Raw genomic sequence first — 20,405 nt, 5'->3', positions numbered from 1 at the left:
CAGGAAGTCACAACCTGTTTATCTGCAGGGATTATATAAGAAGAACAGAGCCAGAGGTCTGATGAGTCGGCCTTGTTTCCCAGATTATTTTTTGCATTTGGTCAAAGTAGTAAAAGCAAAAAAGATTTCTGATCACTGCCACTAAGAATCTGCAGATATTCGGGTGAAATTGATCACAAATTATGAAGATTTAACTAGATATCAGCAAAAGTAAGCTATGCTTGGATTAAAGTTATCTAAACAAGATCATGGAGCTTCGTCTTGTATGAAGAAAGAGGAACGATCTAGATCAGGGGTGAACAAATTTTATGTCATGTTGGCCAAAATCATCAGCTCAAAAGTACAAACAAAATATCAATTTAAAAACTAAAATCACCAAAACCATTGTGATTTCTTTTACCTACTTAATAACAACTAAGTATCAATCTTTTTGATTGAATAAATGAAGTAATCGGATTTCTTTTGTGTAGCAACGGGATCGTAGAGAAAAAAAAATTCAAATTGTTTCTGCACATTTTCCTTGCTAATTTCTCAACTTTGAAGAAAACTGGAAAAATAATTTGTCTGTTCTGAATAAAAACAAGATCCAGGTCAGCCTTCCTGCTTTCAAATGAAGCAAGTGTTCATTTCAAAATGTTTGAATACAGCAAATTAAAGCAGATTTAAGGGGAAACCAAGATGTACTTCAGAGCAATGAGTAGCTGTGGTCCTAGTTACCATGACAACAGAAAACCAGAAGGCTTGGAAAAGATGATCACTCAATTTAATTTTATGAGTAGATTTTAATTTAAAAGACATGGCTTTGTCCCAATCTATTTTTGAATTGTTGTCATGGGGGCCCACAAGATCACTCCAGCGGCCACAAACGGCCCCTGTGCCCCACTTTGAACACCCTTGTTCTAGATTTATGCTGATGAGCGTCTCCCAGCACAATGCTGCGTCGCTGTGATGGAATGACACTGGTAACCAGCTGTTCCAGGATGTGGATCAGGAAGAGATTTGATCTCCCTTGGCAGGAGATCAGGGCTGTGCAGCCTGTGTGTGTGTGCGTGTGTGTGCATGTGTGTGTGTGTGTGTGTGTGTGTGTGAGATCATGTCCTGGATTAAGGTCACACAATCCCCACTACAGCACAATTTTCTTTTCACATTTTGTTGTTCTAAAACCTGCAGGCTATGCATTAAATCTGTTACAAAACTAACACTGACTCCAATCTCGATTAATCGATTATTGAAATAATCATCTACTAATTTAGTAATCAATTAATCGTTAACTGGGACATACAGATTTTTTTTTTAAAAAGGCCATTTGCTGAAACAATAACACAGTTAGAGCAGCAATTGAGCCAACATTTAGCATTTAAGATAAAAAAAAATGCTTGTCTGTAAATATGTTTTACCCCAAACTCCTGAAATAAAATTTACCTCACCTGATTTAAATTCTCACTTCTCAAAATTTTTTAATATTAAAAAGGGAAGAAAAGCATTTTAATGGATTTTTATCGCTGTTTTATTCTTTTCCAGATTTTTAAATCTCAGTTAAGATTCTTAAAAACAGAATCATGAAAACTGATATTTCTGCATTGCTAACCGTGAAAATGTAACACTTTAAAACTCCCTGCTATTAAATACATGTAGTCTTTTCTTTAATACTTTAAAGATATAGATAAGTGATTCCTCAAGGAGAAAGTGCAGATTTTTGATTCTTAAAGATAGAATCTCAGAATATTGGTATTTTGTATTTGCATTTAGTTGTTAACATTGCAAAAATCTCTCAAACTAAGCATGCATGTGGCAACAGTGGAAAGTAAAACTCCTTTTTAACGGGAAGAAAAATCAATCAGTGTACAAAAACAAATATTAAAAATGAAACTTTGAAACTATTTTCCGTGTTTTGATTTGAGTACATCCCATTTTGTAAACATCAGCTGTGAAAACGTTGCAGATAAAAAGCACAGCATGTTACCTGGACAGTGATATTGAGCAGATCTTTATTTTTTCTTTGCAGTAAGGTGGTTCGCTCCCAGACTTTCTGTAAATCCTGAAGCTCTGACTGCAGTTGGGTCCGACTCTCTGACTCTGTAACGATTTCACACAAATGTTTCCCAGCTTCAACAGTCCGGGCGAAGACAGAGGAGTGCAGACCTACAGATTCTTCAATAAGCTTTAAAAACAAAAACAGGAAAATTTAATTAGCATATGAAATTATTAAAACAATACATTTGATATTGAACTGCAACAAAGTGCACTGACCTCATAAACGTTTAAGTTCTGCAGCTGCTGCACCGTGTAAAGATCCGGTCCACTAGGGGGCAGGAGAGAGTCCACCTCTCTAAACAGCTTCTTCAGAGATTTCAAACCGCGTTGGTAAATTCTCCACTGCTGCAGATGCTCCTTTGTTGAGGTCCAGTTGTGTGCAGCGAGAGCCACAGAATCGGTCCAGCTCCGCTTGAGACGCGCCACTTGAACCGTGAGCTCAGATCTGAGCAAGAAATACGAAAAAAAAGTTTAGGTTTGTCAGCTTTACTTGGAGAAAAACCTGAAATCAACACGAATTCATAAAACTTGGTATTGCACAAAATTAAAATGATAAAAGCAGGAATATAGTAAACATGCTTCTAATGGAAAGAGAACAAAAAAGGGCCACTGAGAAAGAAACAGATCCTAAATGAATGATCATAAAATAAAACGACAAAATAATAAGAGCAGAAAAAACTGTTTTCACAGGGTTTCTACACTTTTGCCACAGTAAAATTCAAGCACTTTTCAAGGTAAGTTTTCAAACTTTCACAATTCACTATTATATGATATTATTTATTACTGTTATTAATAATGTCTTGTGATAGTATTCCACATGCTACCGCAGGGACAAGGTAAAATATTACACAACAAAATTGTATGTTTGGAAATATCAAAATTCAAATTTTACACAAAAAAATTCCCCCCAGTTTCAATGACTTTAATGTATAAAATATGAGTCAACCTTTATTTCAATTACACTCTTCAATAATCAATTGAGCCACTGGGAATAATAAATATTCAAAAAGAAAATAGAAAATATTGTAAGTTTTCTGATGTTTAGCAATAGTAATTTTGGTCTTTCTAACTAACCTGACTCAAGAAAAGTTTAATCTGATTTAACTTTAATGAGATGAAAAATAAATTTGTGCGTCTCTGAAAAATAATTCAACTGTAAATTGCACTTTATTATAAAACTTTGCAGCTTTAAATATCAAGCTTTTATACAGAAATCAAGCCTTTTCTGAATTGAAACTCTAGTATGATTTACAACAGATTCCTTAACCTTTTCCAAAAACTCAAAAATATCAATGAATCCAGAAGTAAACGCACAAAAACATGACATTAAATAATATCTGCTTGTCATTGAGTGTAATGAGAATTTGGTTTCAGACCAACAAGCAGGAGTTCTGACTCCAGTAATCAGTTTTTGTACCCATGCGGAAAGAAGAACAAGTAATCAGTCAGCCGGTTGCAAATACCTCTGACCTCAGATGGTTCTGCAGATTTTAAAGCCCTTCTGTATGCAGAGTACCTTCTTCTTTTTAGTCAAAACCAAAAATCTGTCAGTGCACGTCAAGGAAAAGGCAGTACATCTGGACAAGACTGGACTGACTGTCTCTGGAGCTCAAAGCAAGATCCTTCCTCACTGGATGACCATGGGAAGATTACAGATCTGTCCAAAAATATTTGCTAATAAAACCATCTTCACCAAGAAAACGACTGGAAACGCACCGATGCGTCACTTAATCATTCGAGGCGCCATGATGGACGTCGGAAGTGACGGCTGGGAGTTTCAAACAGAGCGACTGAAAGTGTTTTCAAATCAGTTTTTGTCAGTTTATTCATGGCCAATTTGTCTGTAAACTTAACACACCTGGTTGAGGCTCTTAGACGGTGATATTTACAAAAGTTGGACACAGCTAGTTTAGAAACCGACCCATTATGGCAAGCCGTTTTAACATAAATTCAGTTTCATCTGACTCTCTGTAATAACATTCTAGATATCTAAAAATGCATCTTGACTAGATAAAACTACATTTTGACTTTCCAGAATGGCAGTTAAAATGTTCCATTCCGGTACATTTACCAGCCGAGTTTTAGATTTTGAAGCTAAATATGTGAGTTTGTGAAAGATAAAGTCGTGTTAACTTTTTATTAATTTTGTCAAAACTCCAAAGTTTGAATAATCTAGAGATTTTAGGTTAGCACTTAAAAAAACTGAGAGAAGAAAAAGACAGAAGTGGGAGCTATTTCCCAGAATGCTTAGCAGCTTGATTTTATATCCTGAGATGGAAGTGTGTTACATTGATTTGATTGGTGTTTCATTAAGGAAAATTTTTATTTTAATGCAAAGCTTGAGAATAATGTTCTGTTCACACTAAATGTTTCTCAGCAAAATTTAATAAAATTCATTATAAAGTCAGAAACTTTGTTCTTTCAATTTGAAACAAGAATTTAAATCATTGTAAAGTAAAATAAGTATTTATTTTAACTTGATGTTGTGAGTGAAATAATAGAGAAATGTGGCTCTTCAGGTGAGGGCAGTTTTTTTTTTCTTCCATATTGTGAAATAATTATTTGGTTTAAATTGCAGCATCATGTTAAAACTAACAATTCAAGATTAATGAATTTAAAAAACAATCTTTAGACAACTTGTCTCTTGCTGTTAAATTAATTTCATAAACTTTAATTTCTGAGTTAAAACCAAAACAATTTTCTTGTCGACTTTAATTGCATTTTCAATGCAGATTAAACCACCTCTAAATGTTTTACAGTGCACTAAGTCCTAATTCCTAAATCGGTTAAAAACCATAAATCTGTTCAAACTTCCCGCATCATTACTCACCTTTTGTCCTCAGTTTGTTTTTCCATAAGGTTGAGGGCATCACAGACGAGGTTCTGGAGGAGCTGATGCCCCTTCATGACCTCAACCTGAACTTTCTGTGGGACAGATTTGTTAGATTAAAGAACAGAAGCCAGAAACCTTCATTGGTTTTAACAAATTAGCTCAAATTAGCTGGACCATAAAGTGAAACTTTATGGTCCAGAAGTTTGACATAAATAATAGTTATTTGTCTGAGGCTGAACTTGCAGTTTCCTGAGATAACATATTAGCATTTCAATTATTCTGTGCTCTTTCTATTATGATTGAAAACTTGTTGAATGTGCAGGAAAAGCCTCAGATTATAAATGGTAAAACTCAAGAAATGAATGAATTTGTAAGATCTGCCAAACCTGATGGACAGCCAGCATCTCTTTAAGGTTTGAGTGACTCAGATCTTTTCTGCAAAGTGATTCTCGCTGCAGGTGTTCCTGGATCATTTTCACTTTTTCACATTTTTCTTCAAAATCATAGCCGCTCTGAAGCTCATCTTGCAAAACTCTATAAAATAAAGCGAACAAAGACTTCAGAGGCAAACTGTCAATCACTGTCTGTAAGACAGATAGGGAAAAAAGTTTAACTGTAAAAAAACAGGAAATTTATTGTACAGCTCTGGAAAAAAATAAGAGTCAATTGAAAACCTCCTGGTTATTCCACCAAATATGGATTTCTGAACTCTGAGTTAAAACATTCGTATTGTTGTTTCTAAATTAATAAGAACAGAGTTCATTTCACTCAGATACCTATAAAAAGTAAAATTACAGAAACTGATTCTTTTAAGTGGTGTCTTAATTTTTTCCAGAGCTATATTTAGCGTTCATTGTGCCTCTGGTGATTATTTAAAGAATTGCAGTGTTACATTTAAATGACTAAAGTTAAAGTAGTTATACTTCTGTGTTTTTCGTGCTTCTTACAGCTTTATCCATCAAAATGTGGCATTATCACCCATCCTTTCAGGTTATGCACAGTTTCATCTGCGGTACATTTTGTTTTTCAGAGACTTTTCTGAGACTATGAAGACACAACACAACCTTTCTTTCCTTCTGATGAATGTAAAACCAGGAATTGTTACATTTGTGACAAGTTGAAGCTCTAATCATTCAGTAAATACACTACAAAGACACAAAACCTTACACTCTTTTTTCGGCCTGATTCGTAGAGAAAATATTTTGGTTCACTTGAAATAAGACTAAATTAACTTACAAGTAACTTTTCAGCAAGATATAGGATCTTGTTTTGCATAAATAATTAAGTAAAACGTTCCAGTTCCACTGGCGCCGTTACCTAGCAACTCCAGCCAAGCCCAGCCCATCACCTAGCAACCAAGTTCTAGTTCAACTGGCACATTATTTCATTTGTGAATATCTTAGCTAATATCTTAGTACACTTGAGATGAGACAAACCAACTTAAAAGTAACTTTTAAGCAAGATATAGGAGTAAATAATTACTTATTACTTATGAAAAAGTTCTAGTTCTATTTGCAGATAAATTAACTTATAACGTGGAAACATTTTGTTATAAGGGAAATAATCTGCCAATTTAACTTTTTCATGAATATTGAGGAATAATTTACTTAAAACAAGCTCCTCTTTCTTGCTAAAAAGTTACTTTTAAGTTGGTTTATGTTATTTCAAGTTTACTAAGATATTTGCACTGGAAACTAGACCAAAACGTCTTGGTAAGATTTTGTGTTTTTGCAGTACTTTGTGGTTTATTCTTTTTAAATTTTCATGCCATAATATTTCTTTGTCATTAAATTTTTTGTGAGTTAATTTTCTTTTGTGTTTTCTGGTTTTTCAAAAGTAGTGCATTATGTCAAACTTTTCTCTCCATTACAGTTTGGATTCTACATGGCAATAATTACATGTTGTAGATCAAACTGTCTCGCATGTTTTCGTCTGTTGCCTTGGTAACGGTTTCTGCCCACAGCCTGCTGAGGGACTGAACTCTCTCCATCTCCTCGTTGTTGAGGGTTATGTCGCCACTCATCTCTTTAACGTCCACTAGTGATGGAGTCATGTCACTGAGATCCAGAAGAACCTGCTTTGAGTTTAAGACAAAGTACAAAATTATAAAAACTATGTTGTTGTTTTTTAGTTAAAGGTTTGCAGAAGGGGAGTTTAAAACCTCCAGACTGTCTGCATCACATGCGCCCCCACGCAGTTTAAAAAGCGAGTTCTGCATCTGTTCCTCAAGTGCTTCCAGCTGAGCTTTAAATCGTCTCTCTCGCTCCAAATCCTCCTGAACATTTAGACAATACGTCATATTTAACAACCTCCATGATAAACAACATACTTTATGTGTCACATTTAAAATATCTCACCTCCAGATTTCTCCTTTTTTCTGATATTTCTTGGTTCAGCAGCAGGACATCGCGACTCAACAACCTGGCTTCTGATTTGATTAAATTTGCAGGTAAAGGTTCGAGTCGCCTAAGAAGAGCTTTGGATGCTGCCAGCACATCTCCTGCATCACTTTGCAGCTCATCAGCAGCATCCTGCAGCCTCTAGATTGTGAAAAGAGGAGACAAGCTGAGGAACAAGAGCAGGCTTTTATATGCAGTGTATTGCCACTTTCCACTTGTCTCATTCAAATAAATTGATACTTTAGTCCTGTGGGAAAACGCAATTTATGCAGTAAAACGTTTCAACATACTGCCTCTTCCGCTGAATTTTGGAAGAGAAAGGAACGAAGGAGGTATTATAAACGGAAACCAAAAAAATAAAAACATTTTCCTTTGGTCAAATGAGCAAAACAACAACACGTCATCTGGATGTTCTGCAACAGGTTAGAGAGGAGGGCAGGTGCACCGACTGGAAGCAGGTCTTCAGTCATCCTTCTCAACAGAAGAACATGCAACGTCGTTCCTTTCCAAGAATAGAAGAGCAGGTATTGAGAAAAACATTTAATTAAATTGGGAACGTAATGCATGGACTCTCCGAACCTGCACCTGGAACAGATGAGTCAAGCAGGGAATCTAATGATTCTGAACAAAAAAAAAAAAAAAAAAAAAAAAGAAAAGAGGAAAAAAGAAATGCATTTGGAGGCTGAAAAACAGGGTTTGTGAACCTGGTTAAACTCCAGCACTTAGGCTCAGGCTTTCAGTGCTTTATTGTGTATTTTCTTGCCAGTTTTAAGCAGAAAAAACAAACCTGGACAGAAATGCACTTTAGGTTAACCAGAGGAAAATTAGCATCAGGTCCAAGTACAGTTCTGTTCTGTGTGAACTTCTGGCAACAATTAATAAATCTGATGTATCTTTAAGGAGACTGCCGGTGTGCAATTTTCACTTTAAAGGAGACCTATTGTGTAAAATCCACTTTTTGCACGTTTTCTTTCTTCCATTTGGGTTTCAACTGCTTCCATAAACAGCTCAAGCGCTTTAAAGAAAAACCTGTTGAGTTTTGTTGGTTAATGTTGGTTGGTGTCTGAAAAATGAGCTGTCTGCCCCGTTGCCTAGCAACTCAAACTGAGCTCCAGCTGGTTTCACCGCCATATGAGCTGTACAATGGCTGCTGGAAGAGACAAGTGACTTACTTGTTGTTGACTCACCATCCAGAAACCACGTGCTGCATTGTTGTTGGTTGTGCAGGAGGCTCTACAAATGCTTTTCAAAGATGTACTTTTGTATCATTGTGCATCTGTTTGCAGCCATTTTCACGTTCGAGTCGTTCGAACATTAAGTTGGAGGCCAGAAGAGGCCAGAAAGGGTTAGTTTACACTTAACCCTTTCATCCAAAGCGGTCATTGCATTGGACAGCTATTTTCTTGCATTTTAAATGTTATGTTATAAATGCACACAGACCACTGATCTGGACAGCAGTGCATCATACAATACACTGCCAACTACTGGCCACCCACTGCAACTGCAAGGATTTGTTTTTAACTCCAATATGGCAGGCAGACCAAAAAAAGCAACTCAGGAACATCCGGTCCCTGCTTCTACTCCTGCAGGTAAAAAAAAAAAAAATACTGATATCAAGAAACCCCTAAAGACTAATACTACTGATGTATTTTCCAAATATATTTGTATTTGGAGATAATTACAACTGATCACCCAGAAAAAAAACCCTATTTTTTCCCTTTCTTATGCCTTAAAAAATAAATATGGAAATAAATCCTGACATAAAGCATCACAATTCATGCATGAAAGGGAGACAGAGCCCTAAAACAACTCATTCTGAAAGGAGTTTAAAACTAAAATCTCTTTATATAAGAATGATTTTATGCTAAACATTTGATGAACATGTTTGTGCGACAGGCCACCTACCCTCACCTGTTCAAGGAAACATAACAGGTCATCTTTAAGGCTGAATTTTCTAAGTTAATCATTTCTCCTGTTTCTTGGAAATGACTTTGTTTCAGTTCTGGTTGGTGATAAAGTTGATGAGACTCTGACTCACCTTGAAGGAGCAAACTGTGGTTTCTGCATCATGTCCAGGTGAGGAACCTGATAACTCCTCCCACTCATTCCTCAGGTGTTGCAAACGAAGAGAAAAGCGCTCAGATAGATTTGAGTATTCAAGCCAGAGGGAGAAAATGCCTTTGGTGTTTTTATGCTCCTCTTTTATCTCTGTGAGTATTTTGTTCCACCTAATGAGGCAAACATAAAGGTACTGAGTGTGTAATAATTATATGAAGCAACAAAGTTCAAGCAATAACTTTAGAAATGAGAAAAGAAAAGTTAATTTAAAGGCAAATCCTTTAAATAGAAATATTCTCAAAATAAAATCACTTCATTCTCATATTAATTCAACTTTATTCTTTTATGACGTTATTCTTTAAATACTGGGACTTGATTGTCACATTACTACAATTTTATTCTTGTAATTCAGTTTATTCTTGAAATATTATGATTTTATACTCATATTATTGCAACTTTACTCTCGTATTACTTTGACTATTTTTATATGATTCTATTATCAAAATAAAAAGACTTTATTCTCATAACATGAGAACCAAAGGAGGAGAAGCAGCATCCAGCATCTACACACCACAAATTTGGAACAAACTTCCAGAAAACTGTAAAACAGCTGAAACACTGACTTCCTTTAAATCTCAACTAAAAACCCACTTGTTTAGAGTTGTATTTGAAACGTAATCAATTACAAATTTATTGATGGAACCTGACTTAATGTGTTTTGATTGTTGATTCTATGTTGCATGACTTTGTGTTTCTGTATTTGTTATGATGTAAAGCACTTTGAAATGCCTTGCTGCTGAAATGTGCTATACAAATAAAATTTGATTGATTGATTGATATTGTTTTGACTTTAATCTCGTAATTTTATTTATTTATTTTTTATTAGTATAACCTAATATCTGACATTTTTTAGAGAAGATTTTAATTTTGTCCTAACTGGTGTAAAAAACGTCTCCGTCTGCATCAGCCAGTGAGACAAACCTTTGTCACTTGGGGACGCAAAAGGCCCCCGAGCCACACTTTGGACACCCCTACATTAATTGGTAAAATTTTAATCTAAATGTTTCCCTCCACTGACCCATTTCGCTGCTCCTCTACTTTATCTCTAATGAGCTGCGCTGACGCATCATGCAGCGTCTCCATCAGCATCCTGCAGGATTTGTCCACATCCGTCCAAAGTTGTTCTCCGTCTTCCTCCGCCTTCACCTGGAGGTGCTGAGCAAAATGAAAAACACCTTTTCCTTTTAGCTCTCGCTCTCTGGAAGTGCATTTACTTCCCCAAAAAGTAATAAAAGAGTTGACAGCTTGAAGTCTGTGAATGCCCACACTCTCACTGAACCTTTCAAATCCGGACTCGGAGGCTTTTAACCGCAGTTGCAGCTCGCTGTTCCACACAAACACTAAAGTTTTATGAGTCCTTCTTTAATTGTAGCCACTCAGTGTTCTAGACTCTAGATCAACCTGTTTTAAAACTAATAAACTACCATAAATGATTCTGATGATAATATACATTTATGTTTGTTTTTGTAGCTTTAATGTGTTTATGGAGACCAGTTCATTTCGCACCTGTAGGCGGTCTGAGTTTCCTTCAGCCTGCTGCAGAGAGAAGAGAGGCGTTCGCTGCTGCTGCAGGGCACAGCGCACCCTAGTGGTCAACAAAGTAACTTCCCCCAGAGCTCTACGGAAACAACTCCACTTCTCCACTGACTGTTCGAGATGCGCTCTGAGATCTTCCATCTGGAAACGGAGCAGAAGCAACAGAAACCAAAATCAATTAGACAGCTTGGGTAATTTCAGGTTCCATTCTTTATAGACGTTTCTCTAAGTTTAAAATGTAAAAACATTGTTTGTTTTGTAAAAGAAGATGGAAGGACATTATACTTTTTATGGGGAATGAAATAAAGACCAATTGAAAATGTTTTTATCTTTAATGGTTTCAGAATCGAGTTGGTCCAACGGTCAGCACAGGAACAAAGGATGGTCATAAAACAACTTCATTCTGGACAGTTAGGTAAGGAAGGAAGGGAGGGAGGAAGGAAGGATGGAAGGAAGGAAAGGAGGGAGGGAAGGAGGAAAGGAGGAAATAAGGAAGGGAGAAAGGGAGAGGAGGAGGAAGGAAGGAAAGGAGGGAGGAAAGGAAAGGATAGAGGGAGGGAGTGAAGAAAGGAAGGAAGGAAGGAAGGAATGATTGGACTCCAGTCCACCAAACTTGTCCAAACCTGCAGAATCTTTAAATCCATCATGGCTCCTTCTCAGTGAGTAAATCTGACCTTTGACCTTGAGGTTGATTTACCTGCTGATGAAGATCAACACAGGCCCGCCTCACACTGTCCACTTGGCCGGAGAAGATCTCATCCCACAGGAGCTTCTCTTCCTTCCCATAAGACACTCTTCTTCTTCCTTCTCCCAGATCCTGCAGATCTGCAGAAACCTGCTGGATTCTGGCAACTTCAGCCTGTAAAACACAAAGTCACTCAGATAGAAAACTATCCAGAAAACACAAAGTCACTCAGATAGAAAACTATCCAGAAAACACAAAGTCACTCAGATAGAAAACTATCCAGAAAACACAAAGTCACTCAGATAGAAAACCATCCACAGCATCCACACGTCCCTGTGTGATCTCCATCATCATACCTCCCACTCCAGCAGAGCGCAGCCCGCCAGGGTTTGACTGCCGGGCCGATTCCACTGACTCATCCTCTTCTTCTGCTGCTCTGTCCAGTCCTGCCGTTTCTGCAGATGTTTCTCTCGTTCTGCACAAGTATGATGGATGTGTTCAAGTTCATGAATCTGAGGAAAAGAAGAGGAATGGAGCCAATTCAAACACAGTCATTGTTTCCATGTTACTCTGGATGGACATGTGCATTTTGGACACATTATTTAACAATATGTTGAATCTATAAACTGATCAATGTAGCACACAAGCTGTCTTCAAATCACATTTCCTCCATTTCTAAAACTTGAATAAAACTAGTTTGAACAGCAAAACTTTAAAGGTGACCCATTATGCGTCCTTGAACGGGTTGGCGCAGAACTTTGTTCTATAAAAAACATTTTCATTACATTATTTAGACGTCATTCATATATAACTAGATTTTTGGTCTGCTTCTTTCAGAATGAGCTGTTTTAGGGCCTCTTATCACTTTAAATCCAAAAAGTTGCTGCTGTAAACTTGACGTTTACACTCACACATAAAAATGAACAAAAACAAATGCGCAATTATATAAACATAAATCTCTGAAAAGCAGAAGTGGAGCCTCCTGCGCAACCAAAAGGAATGCAGCAAGTGGTTTCTGGATGTCACGTCAACAACAAAATGCTTGTCTTTTCTGAAGCCATTTTATGGCGGTAAAACCAGCTGACCAAATGTGCTGGAGCTTCGTTTTGGTTGCTAGGTAACAGCGCACTGTCACTTAACAATTGGGAATTTTTTTAAACAGCTAATTTTCCAAACAAACAGAAAAAAAGAAACATGAACTTGTTGTTAAAAAATGGTTTTTGGAAGCAGTTGGAAGTACAAAGACGTGAAAAATGTGAGTTTTGGGTAATGGGTCCCGTTTGACTCGGGTTCCACCGAGGCGCTGACCTGGCAGTCCAGATCCCTCTGCAGGAGCAGCCACCGCTGTCTGGCGCCGCCCAGGTTTTCTGCGAAGGTCGTGCGTTCCAAGCGGCGAGCCGGGACGTCTGCTCCCGCCATTTTGGACCCAGGCTGGGACATAAAATCAAGGAGCTGCTGACAGTTGTCGACAGCTGTCCTTAACGCCTGGAAAATAGGAGATATGAGGAATTTATTTGTAACAAGGTTTTTTTTTTTGGTTTTTTTTTTAACAGCTCTTAATTTTACACTTATTTTCTTCCTTTGAGATTTTGTACAGAACAATAAATGCAAATCATAATTTTACTATACTTTGTCACACTGCAACAACAAACGTTAATGTTTTTGTGTAATAAACCGAGACAAAGCTGCATTTAATTGTGAAGTAGCAGAAAAATTATAATTTTTTACAGATTTATTTAGCCACCAAAACAATCTTGGTACACTTGAAATAAGACAAAACTAACTTAAAAGTAAATTTTCTGCAAGATATAAGAGATTGTTCTAGCTAAATAATTCCTTAATATTGATGAAAAAGTATTTTCTCATTATTTTAATAATCGTTAATTGTTATTAAAATAACCTGCCAGCTGAACTAGTTCAACTTAAATCAGAAATTCTGACAAAAAAAGCATCTTTAATTTAATTACTATTTAAATGAGTGCATAAACACACAGACGCACCTGACATTGCTGCAGAATTTCAACCATCTCAGCTGCATTTTTGGCCGTCAGGACTCTTTTCTTCTCCCGGCTGAGCCGAGTTTCTGTTTCCTTCAGCCAGTTCTCCAGTTCAGACAGCAGCTTTAGTGGCGGCTGTTCGTTCACCAGGCGCTAAGAAACATAATCCAACATAACAGTAACTGATTTTCATTTCACATAAACATCTGCCCCTTTTAATGCTCTGCTGGTTGGTTTTATTGCTCTTAATCAAAGTAATTCTGTATAAAAAATCTGGTATTTATAAGGAGAACATCGTCAGTGTCTGTGTTATTAAATCTCTCTTCAGAAGATAAGATCTGCTGACATGGTTTCCAGATTGTAAGGCTTCAAACTCAACCAACTGGGAGAAAAAATCTGGCAAAATCTGACTAATTATAGCGAAACCAAATATCTGGTTCCAGTCACCGGTGATGAATGGAGAGAAAAAATTAAAAGTGACCTTCCTGCTGATTCCTCCCCTCTCTGATCGCCTAGAAGACATTTAAGTTTATACTCCCAGCAGCAGAGGGCGGTTCTCTGAGTCTAATTATTTCTGAAAACGAACAGAGCTAACATGGAACCTGACACATTCTCAAACACTCTCAGCTGCTTCATATCTGTTTATCTAATTTAAAACGTTATTCTCTCTAAGTACTGAAACACTGAACCTGCAGCAGTTGCTCCAGCATCTTGGAAAGGTCAGAGGTCAGCTGGCTGCAGCTGGCCTCCAGCTGTGAGACCTGACTTCTCAGTTTGAGACACTGGGCGACCCTCAGGTGGACAAGCCGGCCGGTTTCCATGGAAACGGCTGCCAGCTCCACGGAGACGTCCTGGGGAAAAGTTGACAATGTTGGAATAATTATAATTAATGTTTGGAACATTATTTTGGGTTTTATTAAACTAAGGACACCTGAAAAACTGTATTGTGGTTTTAGTGATTTAATGTGGTCAGTTTGATGAAACATTTATAATTTTTATCATTTGAAGGATTTTTGTTCACAGTAAATTTTATTTTACATCGAACCGTGGGTTAAGCAGATCTCTCTTAAAAATAAGATCATGTGTCTCATTTTTAAGAGACAAGAGAATGCAACGTGAATGAATGAATGAATGAATGAATGAATGAATGAATGAATGAATCAATGCATGCTTCGGCGTTATTCTGCTGTTTCCTAACATGGGGACCTGCACATTTTTTATTCAAATTCCAAACTTTATGAGAGTTCCCAGTCATTCTGGATGGATGGATGGATGGATGATCAGTGCTCATGATACACTCTTTTCATGAATTTAAAGAAAACCATTAAAACATTTCGGACTTAAATACGTCTTAAATAACAAACCAATAATAAACCAATAACAAACCATAATAAACCCATAATAAACCAATAACAAACCATAATAAACCAATAATAAACCAATAACAAACCATAATAAACCCATAATAAACCCATAACAAACCATAATAAACCAATAATAAGCCACTGATGTTGGCATCATCCCTGCACTGCAGAAAGCAGCAGCCTGCTCGTCCTGCAGGTCATTTCTAATGAAGCAGATGAAAGAGCCTCACCAGCAGCTCCAGCAGTCGCCTTTGAAGGGATTCCTGACTCAGGTCTGAGGAAGTCTTCAGGTGTTCGCCGGCGCCCAGCAGACGCTCACCGACCGAAGCAACGGCAGCCAGGAATCTGTGGGGAGGACAGCCAGAACTGATAGATCAACCAGCGGGGCAGAACATGAAAGGCCCCGCCCACACACCAAAGGCCAGCTTGGTGGACGTCCAAAGGCAAAAATGAAAATAAAAGATAAGCTTCCTTTTAATTTTTTCTTGTATATACCTGTCTTCTCTTTTAACTCTTTCTCCGTCTGTTGTTCTGAATCCAGAAATGCAACGAACTGTACTTTTATGAATTCTTCCCGCTCAGATGAACAAACTATAATCCAAGGATGTTATTTGACTCAACGTCTTTAAGCTGCTTCAAAGTCAGAGACTGAACTGTTCCCAGTTCACTCCACCATCTTGATTTAAAGGCAATCAAAACTCTTTAAATTGTTAGTGTTTCAATGACTAAATAAATCAAAAATCAATCACTCAAAACTTTTAAACAGCTTGACTGAAAAGGTACACAAATATTAGATTTATGGCATCAAATTGAACTAAATACTTATCCTTATCTTTAAAATATGGATAAAATAAGACAAAAATATAACTTTCTTATAGAAATTACAAGCAGAAACATTAAAAAATCGATCTGAAACATAAAATTTTAACTTATATACATTTATACCCCTTAAAAAATTTTTGCTCATAAGTGCATGCTTGAAAACAAAAAAGTACCACTTTTTATTTCTTTTTTTTGTTTTGTTTTGTTTTCTAATTAAACAACAAATTATATTTGGATTCATATAATGTAGAGTAAACCTGCTTTTTGCTGGATTCTCATGTGAAATGAAGATGAAAATATTAATCAAAGACAACTAAAGCTTTAGATTATTTATTCCTCCAAGTTTTATACTTGAGGTGTTCAAAGTGGGGCCCGAGGGCCATTTATGGCTCTTGTAATCAATTTGTGTGGCCCCTTCTGCACAACAAGAAGAGTAAAAATTAGCCACCAAATGGAGTGCAAGTATTTTACATTTCCAGATGTGTAACTTGTTAAATGATATTTTCTTTTATTAGTAATGTTTTGTTTTTGCTTTGCAGACACACCAGTTCAATAAAATTATCCTAATACTGTGATGCTTTTGGAACAAAGTTCTCAAATATATTGCTAGGAAAATAAAGAAAAGCATATTCTTGAACAAAATATAAAAAACATTCAACCCTAAAAGTTAGGAAGCTATAACTGCCACCTTGGTTCTTTTATGCAGTCAATATTTTGTTAATTTAAATTTTTACAGGCAATATTTTGATGCTCAATGACAGTGGGTCCTTGATGTGGCTGTTGCGGGTTCGATTCCCGGCCTGGCAACCTTCCCTGCATGTCTTCCACTTTCAGATAAAGGCCACTAGAGCCAATAAAACTTTAAAGAAAACTGTTCCTTTATGTTGCTGAAAAACTATTTGTCAGTAGGTTTTGTCAAACTGACAAGATAAGACATCTGCACTACAAAACAGACAAAAATACTTGGTAACATTTTGTGCTTTTGCAGTGTAATTCTAAATAAAACTGCTCATCTGGTTATTTCAATTCGTCGAGAGCTCAAGACATAATAATTCTGCTCCTCTGCTTCTTGTTCAAACACGTTTTCTCCTGATTAGATGCTTCAGGTTGGTAATGCTCCATCTTGCCCACCTGGCTCTGCTTTCCTGGATGTTTCTCAGGCGGAGGATTTCTTGCTCCGTCTGCCTGTAGGCGCCTCTCCATCGCAGCTCCAGAGCGCCCCCTTCCTGTACAACCGAGGCTCCGAACCAGGGTTCTGCCTGCAGCACCAGCCTGTGGTCCAAAAACGATCCCAGCACGGAGCGGCTCTCCTCCAGCCGGATCAGAGTCCGCTGGGAATCGAGCAGAACAAGTTTTATGTCGAGTTTGAACAATGGCAAAACTTCTGATTACTTTTTTCAAAACGCAGAAGAAATAACTTTATTTTGATGAAAATATGGCGTATAAATAAAAATAATCAACGTAGTATGTTTAAACTTCAGCAGGAAAATACATAATTTATACATGAGAGTAAATAAAATGTACAATATTGACAAAATGTATGTTGACGTGCTTTTTCCCAAAGAAATCTGATTAATTCAAACTAATTTCTATGTCTACAGTGGTACATGATTTCTGTATTTATTTTGTTTGTTTATAAATACATGACAACAAAACAACATTTTCAAACTGTACTTTGGTAAATACTCATGTTTTTGAGAAGAGTTTTACTATTTTAAAATAATCTTTTTTCCATTTGTTTGAAAATAGTGTTTGTGGGTTTTGTTTCTTAAACTTAAAATCCCACTGTCTTTTTTAAATTTTAAATTTTTTGCGTCTCAAATGTTGCATTATTTGTTAATGCAACATGTTTTTTTGATCCCTTTTCTCCTTTAGTAGCTTTATTAAAATCTCAATGGGATTTTTTCTTTTTCCCCCTTCACGGATCTGTATTTCCTGTTTATTTGTGGTTCTGTTTTGTTGGAAAAAGGAGTAACTAGGCAACCTGAGAGAAGAAATGAGGATAAGCTGAGTGAAGTTTTCACTGGACTTACCTTGCAGGCATGTAGCCTCCGCTCCACCGTCTCCACCTCATCGTCTCCCTCAGGTCCTCCAGCGCTAAAAAAAGCTTCAGACTCATCCAACACGCTGCCAAGTTGGCCACAAAGTTGCTCCCAGTGGGTCCAGTCCTATAGCAAAGGCAAACATAAAATCCTTACGTTTCAGAACAGATTTTTAGACACAACAAAGATGCGTATTTATGTGTGCAGAAGCTGAAATGGCCTTCAGCAAACAAACATTACAAACCCGAAGCCTCTTCTGAGAAGCCACTTTTTCTCCTAGAACTTGTTGCTGCAGAGCTTTGGCCCTGACTTCCAGATGTGCCCATTCATCCTGCTTGCTGCTAAGTGCATTAGGTTCATGCTGGAATAGATACTGAAGAAAAGACAGCTGGGATCCGAGGACCTGGAGGAGTTTCTGCATAATGAATCCAGATTTGTGACAAAAGTGAGTTAAACGGTAAATAATTCAACAAACAAGAATCATAAACTCTTGGAGGTTGGATTCACTTTGTGGGAAAAGTGGAGTTTCTAACTCAAATCTGGGCTTTGCCTGCATAATCAGATACCTTGTGTCTGCAGAGATCAGCTTGAAGTTTGCTGCGGCTGGGAATAAGGCTCGTCCGTTTCTCTGTTAAACTCTCCTCACTCCGTTTCAAGAGGCGAGAAATCCCCTGAAGCAAGCATTGGGAGGCGTGTTGCAGTTCCTCCTTTCCGCCCGGCTCACACTGGGACGATACAGAACCAGAGTTTTGGTGAGAATATTTATGGGTTGAACTTTCAGAAAAACAGCAGGGAAAAAATTTAAATGTAATGAAAATGTTTGCAATCTTGTTGTTAAAACTTTTTCAGAAAGCGGTTGTTACCTGAAAGCTGAGCGGACCTTTCAGGTTTGGGAAGGTCTCACAAAGTCCCGTGTCAAATGGATCCAGGAGACGAGGCTGGCAGGAGGGAAGAGTCTACAGTACGGAGAGAAAGACGCTGATTTTTATCAAGTTCTTCACAGCAAACTCTGAATTTAATCATTAATTTCATCATTAATCATTTACTAGCGGGTTATTTGGCTAAATTTTATTACAAAGTTTTATTATTTCAGCTTGAACTACAGGGATATTGTGCATGTGTCAAACTGGAGGCGCGGGGCCAAATGCAGCCCGCCATAGTGATTTCTGTGGCCCTCTAGATTAGGGTTCTGCAGTCGGTGGTTACAGAGAAACATGTTGCTCCTAATAACTTGGGTCAAAAATGTCAAAAAATTATTGTTTCAAACATGTAAACATAAAAATAAATGTAAAGCATTTTTACAAAGAACTCTAACAGTGTAAGAAAAAGTCTTTCTTTTTTAAATTGTAACTTTTAAGTCTTTTGGTTGCAAATTAGTTTGCTACTTTTGGAAGTACTTTTGTACTACAAACAATAGCTACTACTATTGTTTGTAGTAACTTTCTACTACAAACAATATGTTCTATTGAAACAATATGTTCTATTTTTCTATATGTTCTATTCAAACATTGTTTCATTCCTTTTGTGTAAAAAAAAAAGTCATTTTAAAACATAAAAGTGCTCCTCTTTCTTTAAAAAAAAAACAAAACTATTTTATAAGCTAATTTGTTTCATGTAGCTTTTGTGACTCTAAACAGATGTTGGACCAAAGGAAAAGAATGTCTCCAGCAACATTTTTACCAGTCTTTCACTGAGAAGTAGGTCATGTAGTGAGTTTAGTGGATACAAATTCACAACAGATGTTTGCTAATTACTGCTGGCTAGTCTGAAGGAGCTGAGTGGGGTGAAGCTGTGAGGAGGAGCTTTGTTGAAAAAACGACGCTTGGTGAAAGCAGGTGATTTCCACAGCTGCATGGTTGCCGTGGAGATTTAAAAATTTCCCAAACATGCACGAAAGAATCAAGGCAAAAAACCAGGAATATTTTTAATAAGGGAATAACATTATAACATAATTTTACAAAATACTACCCCTTTAAATGATGGTCTGTGTTTTTAGCATTTAAAGAGAGAAATTTTCTATACATCTGGAAAAGCTTGGCATTGATTTGCAATACATCAAACCTGATGTTGGCTTTGCAGCCCTGAGCGCTCCAGCAGCCGATTGTGGGAGGAGGTGAGGAGAAGCTGGACCGTCTGGATAAAATCGTCAAGCGACGCCAAACAGCTGTGAGCGTCTGATTCTCCCATCCGGAGAGCAGGTTTGATCTGTGCTTCCACTTCACCCACCAGCTCAGCTAAAGGCTCCAACTGAGCCCATAAACTCTGAGACAAACAAAGGAAAACAAGAAAACCCCTGAAATGTAGAGCCAGAGATGGGAAGTAACTACTTACATTTACATTAGCAGCCTTTTTTGAAATAAATTGTTTTTAGGAGTAATTTTTATTTTTACTCGAGTAATTTTACTATGAAGTATCGCTACTCTTACTTGAGTTAAATTTCTGGATTTTATAAAGAAAAAACAAATCACCACAAACTTGAAGTTTTTGTTAGTTTCATAAGTTTTTTTAATTTTTATTTTTAAAGAAACTGATTTGGATTTTTCTTGTCTAATTTTGTTATTTTTTATTTTATTTA

At 37.0% G+C, this 20,405-nt stretch overlaps 1 protein-coding gene across 2 annotated transcripts in view; it reads right to left on the bottom strand.

The window, feature by feature from the left end:
* The window catches only part of LOC122825189 (nesprin-2), a 79,704-nt gene that overhangs the window by 26,709 nt on the left and 32,590 nt on the right, over positions 1–20,405 (bottom strand). Inside the window, exons 36-57 of one of the 2 annotated variants that reach the window (XM_044106375.1) lie at positions 19,892–20,092; positions 18,694–18,786; positions 18,397–18,555; positions 18,075–18,245; positions 17,822–17,956; positions 16,920–17,119; positions 15,197–15,311; positions 14,292–14,453; positions 13,606–13,755; positions 12,914–13,090; positions 11,962–12,117; positions 11,618–11,779; positions 10,891–11,061; positions 10,403–10,539; positions 9,305–9,494; positions 7,225–7,407; positions 7,029–7,142; positions 6,766–6,941; positions 5,254–5,401; positions 4,865–4,959; positions 2,251–2,479; positions 1,964–2,161 (exon numbers count right to left, since the gene is read on the bottom strand). In XM_044106375.1, coding sequence (XP_043962310.1) covers positions 1,964–2,161; positions 2,251–2,479; positions 4,865–4,959; positions 5,254–5,401; positions 6,766–6,941; positions 7,029–7,142; positions 7,225–7,407; positions 9,305–9,494; positions 10,403–10,539; positions 10,891–11,061; positions 11,618–11,779; positions 11,962–12,117; positions 12,914–13,090; positions 13,606–13,755; positions 14,292–14,453; positions 15,197–15,311; positions 16,920–17,119; positions 17,822–17,956; positions 18,075–18,245; positions 18,397–18,555; positions 18,694–18,786; positions 19,892–20,092 — 3,522 coding nt within the window. Of the gene's footprint in view, positions 1–1,963; positions 2,162–2,250; positions 2,480–4,864; positions 4,960–5,253; positions 5,402–6,765; positions 6,945–7,028; positions 7,143–7,224; positions 7,408–9,304; positions 9,495–10,402; positions 10,540–10,890; positions 11,062–11,617; positions 11,780–11,961; positions 12,118–12,913; positions 13,091–13,605; positions 13,756–14,291; positions 14,454–15,196; positions 15,312–16,919; positions 17,120–17,821; positions 17,957–18,074; positions 18,246–18,396; positions 18,556–18,693; positions 18,787–19,891; positions 20,093–20,405 lie in introns of both variants that reach the window. The other variant, XM_044106376.1, reaches the window with a different exon arrangement.

The sequence above is a fragment of the Gambusia affinis genome, linkage group LG22 (assembly GCF_019740435.1).
Source record: "Gambusia affinis linkage group LG22, SWU_Gaff_1.0, whole genome shotgun sequence".
Lineage (NCBI taxonomy): Eukaryota > Metazoa > Chordata > Actinopteri > Cyprinodontiformes > Poeciliidae > Gambusia > Gambusia affinis.
The sequence above is the reverse complement of the archived record's forward strand: the minus strand, read 5'-3'. Positions and strand labels throughout refer to the sequence as shown.